The sequence below is a fragment of the Ursus arctos genome, unplaced genomic scaffold (genome assembly GCF_023065955.2).
Source record: "Ursus arctos isolate Adak ecotype North America unplaced genomic scaffold, UrsArc2.0 scaffold_33, whole genome shotgun sequence".
In the NCBI taxonomy this organism is placed as follows: domain Eukaryota; kingdom Metazoa; phylum Chordata; class Mammalia; order Carnivora; family Ursidae; genus Ursus; species Ursus arctos.
Window position 1 is genome coordinate 11,703,410 of NW_026623019.1, and position 19,520 is coordinate 11,722,929.

The 19,520-nt window shown below is 39.7% G+C and overlaps 1 protein-coding gene across 4 annotated transcripts in view; it reads right to left on the reverse strand.

Annotated features, from left to right (window-relative positions):
• The window catches only part of TRPM3 (transient receptor potential cation channel subfamily M member 3), a 262,509-nt gene that overhangs the window by 230,735 nt on the left and 12,254 nt on the right, over positions 1–19,520 (reverse strand). For all 4 annotated transcript variants that reach the window (XM_057305538.1, XM_057305537.1, XM_057305539.1 and 1 more), the window contains 2 exons: positions 12,476–12,689; positions 9,419–9,543 (listed from right to left, as the gene is read on the reverse strand). In XM_057305538.1, coding sequence (XP_057161521.1) covers positions 9,419–9,543; positions 12,476–12,689 — 339 coding nt within the window. The remainder of the gene's footprint in view (positions 1–9,418; positions 9,544–12,475; positions 12,690–19,520) is intronic.

Sequence of the window (19,520 nt, forward strand, 5' to 3'; positions counted from 1 at the left end):
AGCTGACTCTTGGTTTCCGCTCAGGTGGTGATCTAGGGCCATGGGGTTAAGCCCCAAGCTGGGCTCTGCAATCAGTGGGAGGTCTGCTTCTTTTCCTCTCCCTCTGCCCCTCTCTCCACTTTCACTCTCTCTCTCTAAAATAAATAAATAAAAATCTTGGAAAAAAGAGATTACTGAAGGTGAAGGCCCTTGATGTAATGTTCTTGTAGAGTCATTATCATTGCCAGGGGCAGATTGATCTAGAGACACCATGGAAAATCTGAACATCCTTTATGGGCGGGTGTCAGTGTGCTGCATTTCTTAGCCATGGATGGGCTTAAGTGGATCATTTTGGAGCTGATCTAAGACACCTGCTTGAGTTTTCCTAGCTATTTCCATTCATGTTCCGGTCTCACTCAGGAGTATTTAGTGGGCAGTCAGGAGACAGGAGGTTCTAGTTCCTCCACCTACTAATTTGTGACCTTGGACAAGTCTTTCAACTCATTCCTTCCTTCCTCTATTCATGCATTAAGAATGTCTTGAGGAAATGTACGTGGTAAGTATTGTGCTGGCTTGAGGAGACATATAATCTTGCATCTAGGTAATGTCTTTCATTAAATGTTCAAATTACATGTATTGAAAGAAATTTTTGGATGGCAGTTTCCCATCTATAAAGCAGAGGACTTGACCATAGTTTCCGAGGGCTTTCTACCTCTAAGATTGAGCCTGGACAGCCTGTGTTGAAAAGTACATTTGCTTCTTCCAAGTTAGTACAGAAAAAGGACACAAAGGTGGTTCACTCCTATCCTGGAGCCTCTTCCCTTTTCTAGTGCTTTCTACAACGCAAGGGCAGTTTGCTCATCTGCAACTCCTTTTCTGAACAGAATTGAATTGAGCTAAATTGGGTTTTTGCGTCATCAATCACAGGCCTTTGGCAATCCCTGAACTTATGACCTGATGAGGTATGTATCAACATGCCCCTGGCAAGTAGCAGGCGAGGGGAATGTGTGGCACACCGAATCATTCTTTCCCTCCTAACAGCACCATGATTTTAATTTAGGCAGGAAGAAAATGAGGATTTATTGATCACTTAGTATATGCCAGGCACTACGATCAACAATTTCCCATGGATTAATCCATTCCGTGCTTATTTTATGGGCAAAACTATAGATGCTCAGAGAAGTGAAGTCTTTTGCCCAAATGTGTCCCACTAACACTCTTTCCTCTAAATCTCCACAGCACGTAGATCTTATATTCCTTTATAGGCTGGGAGACATTTAGAGGGAAGATGGAGGACCCAGCCTGATTTTAAATTTATAAAGCATATTATGGTGGTTTTGCTGCTGGACATTTTTGCCAGTGGTTTAGCTGAGCGCTAAAATCCTTGTGACAGCTGATCAGATTATTTCCAGATGAGTCATCTAGAACTGTAGAGTATGCAGAGGTCAGGGGAGGCAGCAGCAGGTGGCAAGATGGGGTTTGTGCTTTGGAGAAAGAGGAACAAAAGGATGGGTAAGGTTCTCTTAGGATCAGGCATGCGTCTCTGGGAAAGATGAGGGGGTACGCTGAGACGTGGGCAGCATCCTCTGTGTCTGAGAACAACGAACACGGACACTGGGAGGAGGAGATGAAAACCGAATGAAGAAAGGCACTGTGTGTCCTCATGATCCTAGCGAGGCCTGTGCTAGCAGGGATCCTGGGCTGGCTGTTTCCCGTTCAGCCAGTTCAGCTGCAAGTCTAGGTATAAAGCAGGGTCATATGAAACCCAGACGCTGCCTCCCTGCCCAGCTATGCAAACAAGAAACCAGCAAGCCAGGCACCCATCCCAGAGAGTGCCCTGGTACCTCAGCGGCATAATTCACGCTAAAATCCACGGGTGGAACAATGATGTCTTTCTGCAGCATTTTGAAAACATGCCCCTCAACTCATGAGCTTGCAGAGGGTTACGTCATCCCCATTTCAGGCTCACCTCCCTTTGCCCTGTCCTGAGGGAAGCCACGGACCATCCAGGTTAAGGGCCTACTTGTGGTGGAAAAAGGCCCTTAAATTCTAAAAGGGGTTACTCGCTTCAGAAATCACCATGTATCAGTGGGTTGGTTTTAAAATATGTTAAAAAATTCTGTGAAAATCTTCCCTTCCAGTCTGCGGTCTTCAGTGACTCACTTCTAAGAAACAGAATAAAACAGAAGCGATGGTGTGTTGACTTGCAAAACTAGGTCACAAAAGGGTTCCTTTTAGCTCTGCTGGATCACTTACTCTGGGGGAAGCCAGCTGCCATAATAAAGCAGCCTTCTGGAGAGGTCCACATGGGGAGGGACTCCTACCAACAGCCATGTGAGTGAGTCATCTTGGAAAAAGCTACTGTATCCCCATTCGATCCTTTGGATGATGCAGCCCCAACTGATATCTTGACTGTGACCTTAAGAGAGACCCAAGCCAGAACCACACAGATAAGCTACTAATAAATGTCTGACCCACAGAAACTGTGACACAATCAATGTTGTGTCAAGCCATTAAGTTTTGGGGTAATTTGTTACATAGCAGTAGATAACACAATAGTATATTATTGCTATCTTGAGACTTCAAAATGTATTCTCTTCCCTCTATTCTGGATTTGCTGGTTTATCGTAATTCTGTGACCTCTAATGCCTCCCTGCATCCTCCCTGGGCTCCAGTCAGCTCTGGTTCCTGTTCTCTGCTGGGTCTGTGGCCGCCATCCTTCACTCTCACTGCCCATGTCTGATGCCTCCACCATCCTTTCTCATTGGGCAGACGGCCTGACCCCCACACCTACACACCTGCCGGTCAGGTGACCCGAAGCAGGTTGTTCTCTGTGTCTCAGCGTCTCCGTATGTCAATGGAGATTAATAGTAATAATAATAACCACCTCATCAGGGGTACTGTAAATATTAAATGAGATACAAAATGCATGGCACAATGCACATACGAACTCAGATAAATGATCGCTGCTCTGATTATGGAGAAGTCGTATTGCATCATAGGTAAGGATATGGTCTTGGGAGCTGGATGGCATAGGATGAAATCCCAGCTATGTGACTTATTAGTCATGTAACACTGGGCAACTTACTTAATCTTTCTGTGTTTAGTTTTACCATCAGACACGGAAGGACGACAGTGATACTAAAAACAACACCTTCTGAATGCCATTACGAGAATTAAATGACCATCTATGATGTGTGCTGAAACGCACTAAGCTCAACAAAAGTGTTGATATTATGACTATTGTTGTTGTTGTATTTATTATTTTTTCAGTGATAAATGATAAACCTCCAGGCTGAAACTTCAATATCCTGCCACCAACCCTTTTCATATATCCTTTTTTCTCTTCTCCTTTAGTTATAAGGATACAGATGGTTCCTATCCCCTTTAGCTCTGAACCCCATCACCTCAGGGCCACTCTAGGACTTATTTCATCAATTCTGTTCTCACTATCCCTATTTTCTCCCCTATCATCAACATATAAACAAACTCAAGTCTCTCCCTTCTTAAAGAAAAATCCCTCAAATTATAGCTCCCTTCAGCTACTCACTTCTTGTCACAGCCAAACTTCTAAAAGGTTGGTTTCTACTGGCCATCTCTACTTTTTCACTTCTCCCTCTGAAACGCATTGAATTGTGACCTGCCCCTTCATCATTCTTCTGAGACAGTTTTGACTAGTGATGCCAATGATACCTGTTTTGATAAAAGGAACGAACACTTCCAAGTCCTCATCCCCCTCAGTACCTCAGTTGTACCGGGTGTTGCCCTCACTCCATCCTCCTGAAGCACACTGTTGCCCTGGCTTCTATAACACTCTCTGGTTTTGTGTCTACCTCTTGGCCCTTCTCTGTCATCTTCTTTGCAGGCTGTTTTTCCTCTGCTCAACCATCAAATATTGGATACCATCAGGATACAGGTGTAGGCCCTCCTTTTCCTCACTGCACACACACTCCCTTGGCAATCCCATCCACCACAATGGCTTTAATTGTCATCTATACGCAGATGTGGCCCAAGTCTGAGTATACAGCCAGATCTTGCTCGTAAGACTCCACCTCCTAAACTTACTGTCCTGCTGGACACTCTTCACATAGATATCTCAAAGCAACTTTGAAATCAACATATCCAAATCCAAACTCAACACTATCTTCATTGAAACTGCATTCCCTATGTTATTGAATGCAGCCCAGAACTGGAATGTGGTCTAGGGTTAGCTAGAGTTGGCTCCGTATGACTGTAACAGTTGGATGAGTCTCCTTGTCTCTGAACTTCTCCTCTCTCATCCTCTGGAAACATCTTATATAACCTAGACATGGAAGTCCAATAAAGTCCATGAGAGAACCATTACTGGGAAGTTCTCTGAGCTTACAATATGAACTCATATTTGGCTTCCTTTAGAAACAGGTGACAAAGACACTGAGTTGATAACTACATGAGAATTATCAATCAGGTATGTTATTAAACTTGATTTTTCTTGGCTTGAAATACAAAGATGGCATCGAAAGAATACTTTCCAATTAAATATAAGAACTCTTAAAGGTTATAAAATTCTGAGAATAAATCTACAGTTTAGGGGAAAATAGAAGATATCATTGAATGTCATGATAATTTAATAACCACATAAGATGATGTGTTGGAAATCTTCCCAAATACAATTTTCATCCTCAAGTGAAAATGAAAAGTGCTTTTTCTTATGACCATGTCTGAATTTTTAATTTGGCATGTGTTTTGTTAGCCTAGATTTGAGAAAAGACAAATCATAAAGATTTCAGGAACTACTCAATTACCTGAAACAATTCTGGTCAGACTGTTTTCTAAAGTAGGGAAATCTAAGGCTACAATGAATCATGTAAGAATTGTAATTCAATCGAAGTTCTTTCTTAACTTGACGATGGGGATACTTTCATCATCTATCCAGATCAAGAGTCTCTCAGGGACAAAGAGAGGGTTCTGGTCATTCTTATGGTCTATTTTTTAGTTCAATTTACAGGCATATGATATTTGCCAGTATCTCAACTAACAATAAAAACATCATTAAATATTTTCTTATATATTACTTGGCATACTACTAGTTAAGTGTATGAGCTTTGGAAATAGTGGCTCTTGGTTCTAGCCCTTATTTAGTTTCCTTACATAATAATGCATACCTCATAAGGCTCATGTATGCAATCACAGAGAGCTTCCTCAAATAGGAGCTCAATAAATTGTAATTTCTATTATTACGATTATACTCATACAAGTTATATAAAGTCAGAGCAAGGGTTTTTATAGTCCACTTAGAGATGAAGGAATCAACTCTTACAGAGTTTTAGGTCACAGGTCAGTACCTCATGTTCATGCAAAGTATTATATTAGTGGTTCACAAGAAACAAAGAAAACAATTTACTTTCTATTTTTGAGGAAGTTTTACCTAAATTGGGGAAGAGGATGGTTGTAAGAGAATTAATAATCAGGGATATGACATTATGGGTAAAGTTAGTCATGGAAGACGTCTTGGTGGAAGTGAGCCTTGAGCTCAGTTTAACTGAAAAGTAGATTATGGGCTGTAATAGAAGAACAGGGCAGTAGGAATCATATGCAGAAATCACAGAGAAGTAGTAAAACCTGATGGCTGAACAATATTCATCTTCATTTTTAATGGCAGAACAAAAATTATTCCCATCTCAGTATTCATAACATTATTTCTCACCAAATTCTGTTGTTCTGATCTATTAATTGGAGGTTTGATTAAACAGTAGAAGTATTTAAATTTAAAGAACCAAAGCTAGTTCATTACTCAGTTGGGTGGATCATGCATCTCTCAACGGGGTTACAGAAAAGCCTGTTCTCATTCCAGTCTTCTTTGTCCCCATATTCAATATGTAGAAGCTTCACCATCCATCTCCCACCCGGAGTTGCTACATAAGAAAATGGTTTTGTATTTAGATGCTTGATTTAAAAATGCCTTTACAGTTACTAAAGTATGATCAAGCTTAGGGACGTGTGTGAAGATGAAATCGTGGTAAAGTTGTGAACTAGGTAAGATGTATCATTACGTTTTTTTATATAACATTAACTTTCCTTGTAGCCTGAATTTCATCATGCCCAATCTGTCTTCATCGATATTTCCAGAGCACCTGCTACAAGTGAGGCTCTAAGATGAGCTCTGAGAAGCCAAAGATACATGTCCTATAACTTTAAAGTCTCACCTAAGGTCTAGCTAAGAGATAAGACTTGAAGGGCGGTAGGTGCTTCAGGATTTCTAGAAGCAGACCCAGGAGAAAGTTAATTTTTCTTTTTTATGTTTAGGACTGGTGTTTGCCTTTACGGTGCTATTTCAAAGGGACAATCAATGCTCGGATGAATAGTAACTGCTGTGCCTACCACTTCTACCAATAAAATAACTATAGAGCCACCTGAATGTTCAGCTTCTGAAAGTGCTCATCGGAGAGTCATCCCCACAGAAAAAAAAGGATCTTTATGTTCTATCAGTTTGGAAATAAATTTACTGTACTAGGATATTAGGCATAAGAAATGGAGCTTTTCTTTTATCCTTATATTTTTATTTCAAGTAAGTTTCTTAGATTTCCCTTGACATTTACTTTGTGCCACTTGAACCTTATTCTGGAATATAGACATAGACTAGACCAAAAATATAATTTTTTTAAATGAATACTCTGATAGAATTCTGAAGTGGTAAAGATTTTTAATAATATGTTAGGGTTTTTTTTTTCTCTGCTACCTGATGTCTGATGCTCTAAGTTTTATTTTCTTGATGTTTATTACCGTAAGTTTGATTCTATAAAATGGAAGGAAAAGGACGGAGGCACTAAATTAGGCTTTGAAAATTCTTTTAACTGCTTAACAAGTTTATCAGATACTTCTACTTCAGTGATTTTTAGGGGGACTTCCAAATGTGACCACTAATATTTTATTCAAAGACTTCGTTTTGTGACAACTTAGCACCATATTCCTTTTTAATTATGACAGAATAGTTAATACATATAAAAATTTCCCTCAAACTATGTCCTATATCCTGTACACTAAAAACAGCACTTTTGGTCCAAGTATTTTACAACGTGAAGAACAAATTCTATTGCTATACAAGAGCCTGAGAAATCCTATGCATATGCCAACTCCCCGGTTTGGTGGAGGAGGGGGCGTTGTACCAGAGTGGTTGAAATTCAATAGATTTTAGTCAAAGATTTATTAAGAAAGTAAAATCCAGCTGTTTTTCCCGTGCTCTTTATAATCTGTCAATGTCGATCCTTGTCTCGATGGTCTCTCTGTGGGTTCCCTTATATGGTCGTGAGGCACGGTTTGCCTCTATTAGCCCCCTGTGAGCAGGGAGAATGAATGTGCACATTTTACTGAACATGAGTGGCTCCTTCCGCCCTCTGCGTGGGGATCAAGACTATTTTTTTCATTGGGAAGTCAGACAATGCGACTAAGCCCCACTGGCATAGACCTCTGTAAGTCCCTATTGGCATTAAACCAGAAAGAAAAATGGGTAGAAAGAAAATAAGAGTAAAAAGGAGGAGCGCAAGAGGAGGTGAAATCAGAGGAAAGGAGCTCAAGCTGGAGGAAGATGAATCAGGGGTTATTCTTTCAACTGAGCGAGGCAAGTAAATGGGACTAAGTACTGTCTTTCTGGGCTTACCTAGAATTTACAAGACACAAAATGACACAGAAAGGCAGTAGGTCAGCATTGTCTGCAAATGTTTAGGCAGCTGAGGTAATTATTTGATTACTCTATCTTGAATAAAGAAATCATTAGCTTAGTTCCATAATGGCTTTCCCCCCACCCAAAAAAACTGAATAAATGTAACGCAGGTTTACAAATAGAGATTCTGAAGCAATGAACATTTAAAAATGACTTCTGAATCATCACGACATTTTTAAGTAATTAAGTCGTTTGTTAATAAAACGCACTTGTTCTAGTTTACCATCAACTTCAAAGCCAGCTTGGAATCTGAGGCAAGCATTAACTCAAGTATATTTCATCAAAGACTAGTTCCAGATACTCTAAAAAAAAATTAGCAATGCTTGTTTTTCCAATCAGTTCTGTCTGCATATCACTTTGGAAATTGCTGCTTGAGATAATCAAGTTGTGTGTGATGTAAAACACCCAGTAAATTTTAGTTAAGAGACTATTACGCTGATAAAATTAATATCTCATTTCTTACCCCAGGTTTTCTAGATAAATTAGTGTTTCTACAGGTAATTGTGTAGCATTGATAAGGATGCCTCTTATCCACTTAAAGGTCTTAAAGGATTTGAAGAGTGTTTTATTGCATTTCATGATGTTTGATTTCATATTCAAGGTATTTTGCACTGTATTACAAATTGCAGAGGCTGTGTTGTATTAAAATAAAATGGTTTTACTATATTGCTGCACAATAGAAGAAGCGATTTAGTTAATTCTCAAGCTCTTTGAGTTTTTGGTTCAGACAGACCTCATGGTACTTGGAAAACCTACTGAGCACATTTGTTATACCCTGTGGCAGGCCTTGATTGGGAAGAGAAGACTATATTGACCTTATGTAGAGATGCAATGATCAAAAATTAATTGTTAAAATTATTAGGGGAAAAAAGCAGTGAATAAAGTAAGGCAATCATATATACAGTTTACAATTTCTCAATTGGAATTTTGAGAAGTGTTATATAGGGGGAAAAGTTTGGTAGTTAGTAGGAGAGAAGACCCTGTAAGGAGGTTGGGGATAACCTGTGTGTGGTAAACAAAAGAAAACAGAACAAAACAAAACAAAACTCTAGAAGAAACAGAAGGAAGATGATGACTCAGAAAAAATACGGTAAGTTCTCTCTGGCAAAAACTGATCAGTTAGTGTGAGGCTCTGGACCTGAGAGAAGGAGAGAGGTTGGCACCTTGCTGAGTTTGGTCAAGGGTTTCTGAGGAGTTTCTGAGTGGGCAATCAAGAACCCAACTGTGCCCACTCCTTACCCAAGCATTCAGTGAATGAAAGGTCACCTGGGGAAACCACAGCTGGAATGGAAAGAATCTTCCCCTGTAGCTTTCCTGAGCTAGCTGAAGCGCACTCAAAGAAGCTGGAGACTTGGGGTGTGAAGGTCCCCATTTAATGTGACAGTCGATGAGCTCATATTGCTTTATGTTACTTTGTGTTAATTAATCTCAACCAAACTGCGCCAAGAGCACTTGTAAGATTTGATGGGTGAGGAAAGACCACTGTTTGATTCAAACCAAGAGGGTAGTTAGTAAGTCTTACTTAGGATCTTTTCTGATGCTAAGAATTGACACTGGAGTTTATATAGATAGATTTTGGAAAATATATGGTCTTCCAACTATTCCTCACATGAATTTCATTTTGGGAGGTGGGGACCAAAAGAGTATTACAATATGTATATTTTGAATTCTAACTTTATTTTACTCTTTTGATATCCCTTCTAGGAGAAGTCATAGACAGGAGCGGTTTCTAGGACTTACATCTCTTCCAATTAGGTCCTCTTGGTTTTCCACAATTCCCCAAGGGGCGATGCCTATGGTACATATCTTCCCTCGAGACTTAGATGCATGGTCCTTTAAGGCGTCTCCAACATGGCGTATAACACCTAAGAGGAAAAAGAAGTATTACCCTTTCTTTTAAAGCAATTACTCTCCATTGTTCTAAAGGAAATTATGATAAATGTGTCTCGCAAAGTTAAATGCACTGAATATAAAATTTTGACACATTTCTACATAAATGTCCAGAAGAGAACATAAACTTGTGGCTCTGATGTCAGATACATTTGCGGAACTTGTATATGAACTCTGGCAATGCATTTCTCATTCAACTTTAATTTTTTTCCTAAGAAAAAAATTAAAAAGCATCCAATCTTTTAAAAAACAAAACAAAACAAATACAAGTCTTTAAACTTAGGGAATCTTTTTCTTGTACTATAAATATAATGAGATTCATATGGCTGGGAACGAATACCATGAGTATATCCTATAAAAAGCACCATGTAGAATATTATATGAAACAATACCAGAGTTTGTGTAGGAGTTAGGGTCCTTCAAATAGAGTGGTTACTTAGAACAGTTCTTGTTAACCTCGATTTCATCTTCCCATTTCTTGACACATAACGTGGAGACCCTACTTGTAAAGAAAACCTTGGCATATTCTATGGAAAATTTATGTTGAAAATATATAAATACAGCTTTGTAGCTTCATCATTCTAATTGCTTTCCTCTTCTGTCATGATGGCCTTCCCCATTACCAGGGCCTTCCTCACCATGGTTATAAGTGAAAAGATTCGGTGTATAAGATGGCAGGGAACCTATTGCTTATATTTTAATAAAAATAAACTGCATTTAAGAAGATGCAATTTCTAATCTATTAACCTCCCTCTCAAGTAATCATTTTTAGAGAAGATGTAAACTACATTCTCTAAGAAAAGTTGTGTCCACTTATCACAATTCCACCCATTCCTCAAGGAAAACGTCACACCTAGTCCATCTCCTATAGGAAAGCTGAGTTGGATTTGATTTTTTTCTCCCTTCGAGCAGCATTGCAGTTTGCGTATCTTGAAATGCTCGGTATGTTCCGTAACATACTCTTCTGTGAGTCACAGTCACATGTGAGGGTAAAGCTCCTTATGTGCAGGTTGGGGGGGGTCAGCATCTTCCTTCAGCTTCACGTGCCTCAGGTGCTAGCACAGAGTAAGGGCTCCAACACTGCACGGAACTGACCAAGCACGGAAAACGCACCAGGCAATTTAATCATGGGAGAGGGGACACATGTGTGAATCATGCCATTCTGAGATATTCACAAGATCAAACAGAAAGACCCTCCTTTTAAAAAAAAAGTCAAATCAAATAGTCTAAATAGCACTAATCCATATTGAGCCATGCTGGCAGTGTTGACAAGAATATCAATTTCACTTGGGAGCTTATCTAGGGATCTTCTAAAATAGAGTAATGGTTAAAAAAAAATACAAGAGTTAAGCTGGGAATATCGGTGTTCATTTTCCCCCCCATTTACATGCAAAACACCTTTCAAGGCCCATCAGGAACAAGTTTACCCTCATGGTATGCCCTCCATCAACCACAATCCCACCACTAACCTCTTACCTAATCTGAGACGCCACCATTAGAACCTAACTTGGGTATTGGATTGAACGCTAGCCTGGGGTGAGGCCAAGATGAACTCGGGTTTACAGTATTCATGCTGTAACTTCTTCTTTTGATACTGGGTGCATTTCATAAAAGAAGGAAAGTAATAAAGAACGTTCCAAGTTCCCAGAAACAGAAGACTCTTAAGAGTTTCTTTTGAACCTTTAGAAATCTTTGAGTGGGTCTATAGATGAGGCGCAGGCGATGCCAGGAAAACACAAGAGTGAATGATCACGCGTGAATGAGGCCGCTCCGCTGAATGAAAGCGGGAGCCTAAACCCCGAACAGCCACTGAAAGATAACTGCTCTGTAGATGTTTGATTACTACCAAATAAACAGCAAAGAGCTGACGGAGCAGGTCATTCTAAGATCATTGCAGTTTCCAGACTGAGTCAGGAATTCACAGAACAATGATGAGCCCGGGCGGTCAGCAGAGTTCACGGCTCAAATGCGCCTGTGACGTTGCGAGCTGGATGGTCACAAATTCTAGGTATAGAGGAGAATTTTGAGTGCAGCTCTTGCTCAGATACTACCCAAACTGCACACAAGCGAATACAGTCTTGACACAACATCTTATTTAAAATTATTACTATTACTACTAAATCGGACTGTTCTCCAACTCCAAGTGTGTGCGGGTTGCACAGACTTAGAGCCTCAAACCAAGTTTAAATGAACTTACTGTAGTATTACTTGTGCATTTTCAGTCGGCCCTCCTGACTCAGGCTGGGGAAATACATCAAAGCCATTTACAGGCATCCATTCCATTATCTCGTGCACATTAATAATGTGCTGCATGTAAGCACTGCACTGTAAGTGGCTTTGTGAGAACTGATTTGACAGCCTACCTGTATCACAATATAGAGAAACTCAGTCGGCAGGAGAAAAAAATGTTTGGAATTCAGAGTGTGATGTGTCTTCTATTGGTGCGGGTTGATTTAATAAATTATTTTAAATAATAAACACACAGTACTCCAGACTTCACTGTCACAATTTATGTCCCAGATGTAATGGGCATTTTATGACGATTAAAGCTATTTGCCTCAAACTTAAAATCACTTAAAGATCAGACACAGGGTTTCCAATTTAGAGCAAAGGTTTTTAAAAAAAATTATTGGATGCTTCTCTGGCAACCTGAAGTATTGAAAATATCCTGTGAAATTCCATTAGTCATGTTTACAAATTCTAACAAATTCTGTATAGTCGAGTATTAAACAGCCCAACCTGTTTCTCAGGTGTAAGTAATTCTTCTTGGTGGAGAAGCAAATATGGACACACGGGGATGAGAGATGAGGTGGAGGATACAAATATATTTAGCCTTAGGAGAAAATGGTCTTAGTTACAACATTCTCAAGGCCTTAGGTTGCTTTTCTCTGTCCGACTTCCAATTACCTGTGTTAACCCCTCCCGTGAATATCCACGCTCCGGTTGTCATGGCCGCTTTGATGAGACCCTTCCCAAAGACTTGTTTGAGTTTTGGCTGGAGTTCAAAGTTCTGCAGGCCCCCGTGCACAGAGATGAGAAGCTTGGGAAGCTCCAGCTGCCATTCCTTGGTCATCAGGTGCAGAAGGAGATCAGGCTTTGTATCGAAGGATACTCGCACGTACTGGAAGAAGAAGGGCCACCGATTAGGGAGACAGGGCAGGGCTGGACAGGCGGGGGCGGGGTGCTTATCTTTACTGATTGCAATGACGTGTGCAGTACTTGGAGAAAACCTCTCGTGTGAAATCTGATTTTTTGAAAAAAGGCAAATCATTTTCTTTCCCAAGAGAGTCTTCATTTGATGAAGGGATTCACCATTTTTAAAGGTTTTCTTGAAATTGTGATTTATCACAAACTTTTAAAATGGCTTGATTTTCTAAAACGCGGTGCAAGCACAACTTTTCCCAGTTATACCCACTGGGCCTACACAGAACTGTTTCTGTGACCCTGTTACTTTGAGCGATTTTGAAAAATTCTGCAGTTCTACCTCATATAATGAGAATTTTAAAACAAAGTAACAGCTGACTGTATGTATTTAATCTATAATAACTGCATACCAAATATTTCTTTATCTTTTAAAGAAGACAAGTGACAAAAGGCACGCCAGTCATTCTTGTAGAATAATCGAAAAAAATTAAAGTGTATATTAGATTTCAAGGTATTAGTAGACGCACCTGGAAATAAGTATACTAAGTATATATAAATGAGATGCTATAAATACATACAATAATAAACATGTGTATAATCATATACGTACTCATTTATAAGTCTCAGTTTAATTATATAACGACTTCCATCTTTAGCTGGAAACAACTGAAATATTGGGCAAATATATCTGAAAGCCTTTTGAAATGCATTGCTGAGTGGGCAGGAAAAGAGCCAATATTCAGATTCCCAAACAAAGTAGAAGCTGGAACCTCAGGAGACAAGGAAGGACCAAAGTAGGCTTCGGACCTGAGGGTTTCTGCTAAACCCTGGCAGATGTGGGCACCTGCTTTACTGGCTTTATGCAGTATGGACAAGTTTAACGGGGGACCCCATGTAAGCTGGGATCCTTTAAAGGGCTCCATTCTCAAGTGTAAGGAAGAAAAAGATGGGCAAAAGTCTGATGCACAGAAGAGGAGAGCAAGGAGTCTTCCTGCTTCTACCTTGGTTCTGAGCAGTTGGGGAGAAAAAATTCCCCTCTGATTATTTATAAACCAGGGGGCCCTCACAAAGGCTCTGATCCACATTCACACTATCGGTGTGGCTTGAAAAACACCAGCGTATTTGCTTTAAAATGGTTCTGGCTGGGTAGTGTCTCCAGATAATCAGCAGAAGCGAATGCAAAACCTCTGTGGGGGAATAAGTCCTCAATCTGGAGCTCCGAGAGTTTCCATGGGAAAAGAAACATTTCATAGTAAAAAAGTAAAATCACGTCTTACATAACAGTATGAATGAGAACCAAAAGAAATAACAGATAGCAGAATAAGATCCTCAAAGATATTGAAATATTCAGAGAATATAAAATAGCTATACTTAATATGTTAAAAACACAAATGAGATTATTGAATGTTCAGTAAGGAACAACAGACAATGGGGAATGACCAATACATCTGAAAAAGAAGCAAAAGCAACATCTAGAAATAAAAATGTAATAATTTAGACGAAAAATACAATAGAAAAATTAAGCTACAGATTAGACACGCTAATGACAAATCCGGAGAAATCGACCAGATGCAGCCCTAGAAAGACAAAGGAATTGAAAACAGAAGCAAAATGAAGACCTTGGAGGAGAAGATATGAATTCTAGATGGAAGTGAAAGAGATAGTGGGCAAGAAGCAATACTTGAACAGATGCTGGCTGGGAATTTCTGAGAAATATTGAAAGATACAGATTCTCAGATCCAGGAATGTCAATGGATCCCAAGCAGGATAAATAAAAACAAACACCACTCAGAGACCCTCCCAGAGAACACCAAAGGGAGGGAAATAAAAAACCTTCAAAAGCTGCTAGAAAATCAGACAAATCACCTACAAAGAAACAGTCATTGTAAGACAGGTCTATTCCTCAACAGCAAAAATGGATGCCACAAGTCAGAGTCTTCAATGTGCCAAGAGGAATTATCTGTCAGTGTAAAATTCTATATTCAGCGCAAATATCTTTCAAAGATGAGAGCAAATTATAGACATTTTCAGACTACCCAAACTGAGAATTTATCTCTAGCAGACTTCCCTGAAGGAAACTTTAAAATATAGATAGCAGGGAGAAATTACATGATCCCAAATGGATGATCTGGGATACAAGAAAGAAACCCTAACAAAGACAGTAGCAAATACATGGTAAATCTAAAAAAGCACTGGGTATAGACTATAAAATGATGATAATATCCAATGCATGGTGGGAAGGGCTAGAACTAAAGCACAGGACAATACAGCATTTAACTGGGTGGAAGTTATCAGCATGAAGGCATTCTGAGTCTGTGTTGTGTGGGAGGGAAGAGAAAGGTACTGATTAACTTTGGAATTTGTTGAGTATTAATGTTGAAGTAGCATAACCACAAAAAGAAAAGAAGGGCATGGAATCATGCAAACATATGCCTTTAGATGTATAAACAAATAAGGTTATGCAGGAGGTGACTATTTGTTGCAATATTTTTGGATCTAGGAGACCCCGTTGTTGTAAGACCCTCAGAAATGATGTCAATTCTTTTGTTAAAATGCATTTTAAAAATATTTAGCTGAAATGTGAGGCAAAGTAGAAGAAAAAAGGAAAGTAGCTTGACAACATTAACTGCATCACCAAGAAATAGCAAAGAGCTAAAGTTTCCTACATACATGTATCAGAAATTCAAAGAGGTGTTGGAATCTAATAAACTGGTTCTATATTAAACTATGCAACCACAATCAATTCCAGAACGGAAAGGGTACAGGTTGGCAATTTTAGCTAAGTACATTATGCCAACAGAATTTAACTAGAGCTTACAATATGAGAAGCGGCATATTTTGTGCGCAACCTTTCAGTGCAGAGGGCAAGAACCTTCCGATATGTATCAACAGGAATTTTCAGTAACTGTGCATTTTTGTGCCAGGCAAGGAGCCTTGGGGCTGAAGAGTGGGTATTGCACTGGGAGAAGCAAGCACAGTGTTTCTTAAATAAAGGCTATGTTATTATCTCTTGGTTGTTATATTTATTAGCTCATTGAGTGACTCTAAGAAAAATATCTAGATAATAAATGCTGTAAGATGAAAGAATACAATGTTTTCTGTGCCTGTGCACTGCATCTATGCCACTCAAGTAGTTAAAATTTGGCGGCCCTGCTCAATTGAATTTATGTCATTTTGACTAATTCCAGAAAAGGATATTTAGTGAAATAAATTAGAGCTGGGACTCCCAAGGCTTCCAAACTATACAAACCAAAAATGCTTAGTGTGGGAGATGGAAAAGAAAAAATTGTTTTTTAAGTTACTGTCCTCTTATACCTTAAGTTACCCTCTTATACCTTCAAAAAAGAAAAAAAGAACCCCAGGAAAATGACCGAAAAAAAATCTACTGAATGTATTAAAATGCCTTTTGAAGCAGCCTATGTTGAGAGAAGCTTGCTCATGATCACAGAACTCTTGTTACTGAGTGCTCTAGTAGGGAATGAACGACCTTGGATCACCTTGGCCCCAGCTCTGCCTTACAGATAGGGAAACAGAGGCACTTGCTGTCTGGTCTGTGTAAGGTCACATTGCTGGTGGGCCCTCTTCATATATTTGTTTCTGCTCTTAGTTTCTTAACTCTACTGAGAACCCCTTTCCCCAAACCCCAAACCAAGACTGTTTTGTATTTACTGTGCCCCAGCACATACATTACCATGACTCCTCCCAGTAATGAGAAGGTTGGTATCATCCACATTTCACTGCTGGGGGCAGAAAGGATCCATCAGGTTCTCAAGTTCAACTGATAGTTAGTGGTAATGACAGGATCCATAGCCTAGTTTTGCTGACTGCAGAGTCCTTGCTCTTGACCTCAAAGTAAAAATGCCCCTCTCTTCTCCTTTTCTTTCACCTACAAGCAGTCTCAAAGTTCTAATGATCCATTTCTGAAAAGAGTGTTCTCAACCAGGCTTTTCAGTTGCCACTTTAGGAAAAAATTCTCCTTACTAGGATGTCAGTTTGGATTATGGCAACAGCCTCCAAAAGGCTTCTCAACTCCCTGCCCTCAGCAAGACACCAACAGACAGAGTTATTTCCCCAATTTCTTTTTGATCTCGCTATTTCTCAGTTCAAAGTGTTACATTATATGTAAACTCTCATTCTGCCTGTCCTGGTCCTCCCCACTTTGGCTTGACCCCACCTAGAGGTGTTTCCCCACTTGTCTCTGCATTTGGCTAATGCTGTTCCCTAAGTCCTAGACCACCCAGTTTCTCCCTTTCTCATCTACAGAAATCATTCTTATCTATCGAAGGCTTTTGCTGACTTTTCCTGACAAAGCAAGCTCATATCGATGCAGCATTACTCCCAACCTAAGCCAGCTGGATTTTTTTTTCCTGGTTGTTTCTTGCACTTGTCAGTTTTACCTGCCCATGTTGCAGGATCTTTGAGGGCAGGGACCATGTTGACCTGACCGTGATTTTTGATAAAACTTTCATATTGGCTATGAAGTAGTCAATCTTGGAAATGGAAGGGAACTTAGAAGTATCTTAGGAGGGGCGCCTGAGTGGCTCAGTCGTTAAGCATCTGCCTTCGGCTCAGGGCATAATCCCAGGGTCCTGAGATCTTGCTTCTTCCTTTCCCTCTCCCACTTCCCCTGCTTGTGTTCCCTCTCTCGCTGGCTGTCTCTCTCTCTGCCAAATAAATAAATAACATCTTAAAAAAAAAAAGTATCTTAGGAATCATGGGAACTAGAAATCATCGAGTTCAGTTGTTCTGCTTTGGGAAGGACAAGGAGAGCCAGGACAAGTGAGTACCTGGGACCTCCGAGCTAGCTGTCTAATAATCAACCACTCATCTAGTTCATTATTAAAGCGACAGCTGCACTGAAAACTCTCAGTGGAGCTGTGCTTCTCACAATTTAATGTGCATAACTCACCCGGGGACCCTGTCAAAAATGCAGATTCTGATCCAGTAGGTCTGGGGTGGGGACTGTGGTTTTGTGTTTCTGACTAGCTCTCCAGGGACCGCATGAGAAACAAGGATTACAACTCTTCCCCAGACCAAAGATTCTAAGTGGTGTCTTGTGTTTCTCATTGGGCCAAAGGATAGAAAGAACACTCAATATTTTATATGAAACTCACAGAGAGGAATGCGGGAGATACTGGAGAAATTGCTCGGGCTACAATAAATAAGAAAACACAGCCATTTTCAGCTACCCAAATTATCTCCAATGACCTAATCCCTGGAGAACAAAAGGCAAGATTTTTTTTAAAGGAAGAATTTAAATGAATCCATTAATTGTTTTTGTCATTGTTATGGTTTAGTAACTCAAATGATTTGGGGGGGGTAAGAGGCTAATTAAAACAAAGGGATAAAATGACACTTGATGATGATCCGAAGATGTCAATTTTTAAATGATATTCTTATACCCATAAAAAGCAGGGTACTCGGGGAACTCTCCAGGTGCTTGTAATATAACAGCTAACTCATGTGCTGAATCAGCAGCTTTGAGGTCATTAATGGCTGTCCCCAGAGCAATTAATAAGTGGTCAATGTGACCTGAAAGTAGGAGCTATTTTGGTAGCTGAAGCTTGAGTTTTTGTTCTGCCTGATGCTAAAGGTCTTTCTGTGTAGCAGGTGACTTCACCAAAGTTTTTTTCTAAAGCCACTCTTACTGCTTTGTCATTAGAAATGTTACCTGGACTTGACTTTACCCATGGCCTCACTCTGTACTGAAACTGGAGGTTACAAGTGTGTCAGAGACTACACAATATCGTTCTGCCTTTATAACACCCAGGGTGGGCAAAGGCTGGGTGTGTGTCGTGTGTGTGTGTGTGTGTGTGTGTGTGTGTGTGAGGGATAGTCATTACTACTTAGAACAGGCTGGGGCTATTTAATTAAAATATAATAAAAATTCTGGACTGGATTAGAATTCTGAACTTGAAAGTTGGTGGAATAATTTGGCTCTGAAAATGAATGAGTCACCTCATTAGCCCTAAATTTTTACCCTGGTAACTTTGCCCAGCTTTTTAAAAGAAAATGTAAAATAACTGCAGAATGATAAATCTGGCTACACTCCTGGAAACGGTAAATCCTCTTCTTAATACTGTAAAGCCATCTTTAATTCTGGGAAATTATCAATTGGTATTTGTAAGTAGTGCTTGTTCGGAGTCATGGTAATACCACTGCTAACTCTATTTGAACACTTATTTTGAATGCTTTTCTTCCAAGGCTGTAGGGGGACATTTGGCCCATTTTCCTTTCTGTTGAGAAATGTGATAAGCATCATTTCACTTTTTAAATTCTTCGTAGCCACATTTTTAAATGAGTACTTTTAATTAAAGCTGTGGCCAAGGACGACACATCATATTAGACTGCTAAGACAATTTTGCTGATGCCAACTTTCTGAGACCCTGGAATTGTTAGTTTTGCAACAAGAGTTTAATACTTATGGTGGTTTTGTGCACGTAAAAGTTCTCCCACACTTGGAGAGCAAATGTGTGGTGTCACTGGTTATCGAATTCCTAGTTTGTTGACCCACAAAACTTTGGAAATGAAAAATGCCATTGTAATTTAGTCTATATTGTTTTTGTGATTCCTCAGCATTAGATAGTAGGTACAACCAGATGATAGCTGCTGCTGAGAAGTCAAAGCTAAAGGTTTAGAAATATTAAACTCCACTGAGCATATATATAGGTCATACGGGGTACTCTCTGCATTTCCCACCAGAATTATTTAGCATAAAATTTTCTAGAGGCAAAGAGATGGATGGGAATCTTCTAAAGGCAAGATGGCTTTCTTAGAGGAGGGTTGGTTCTTTCCTCCCTTTCCTATC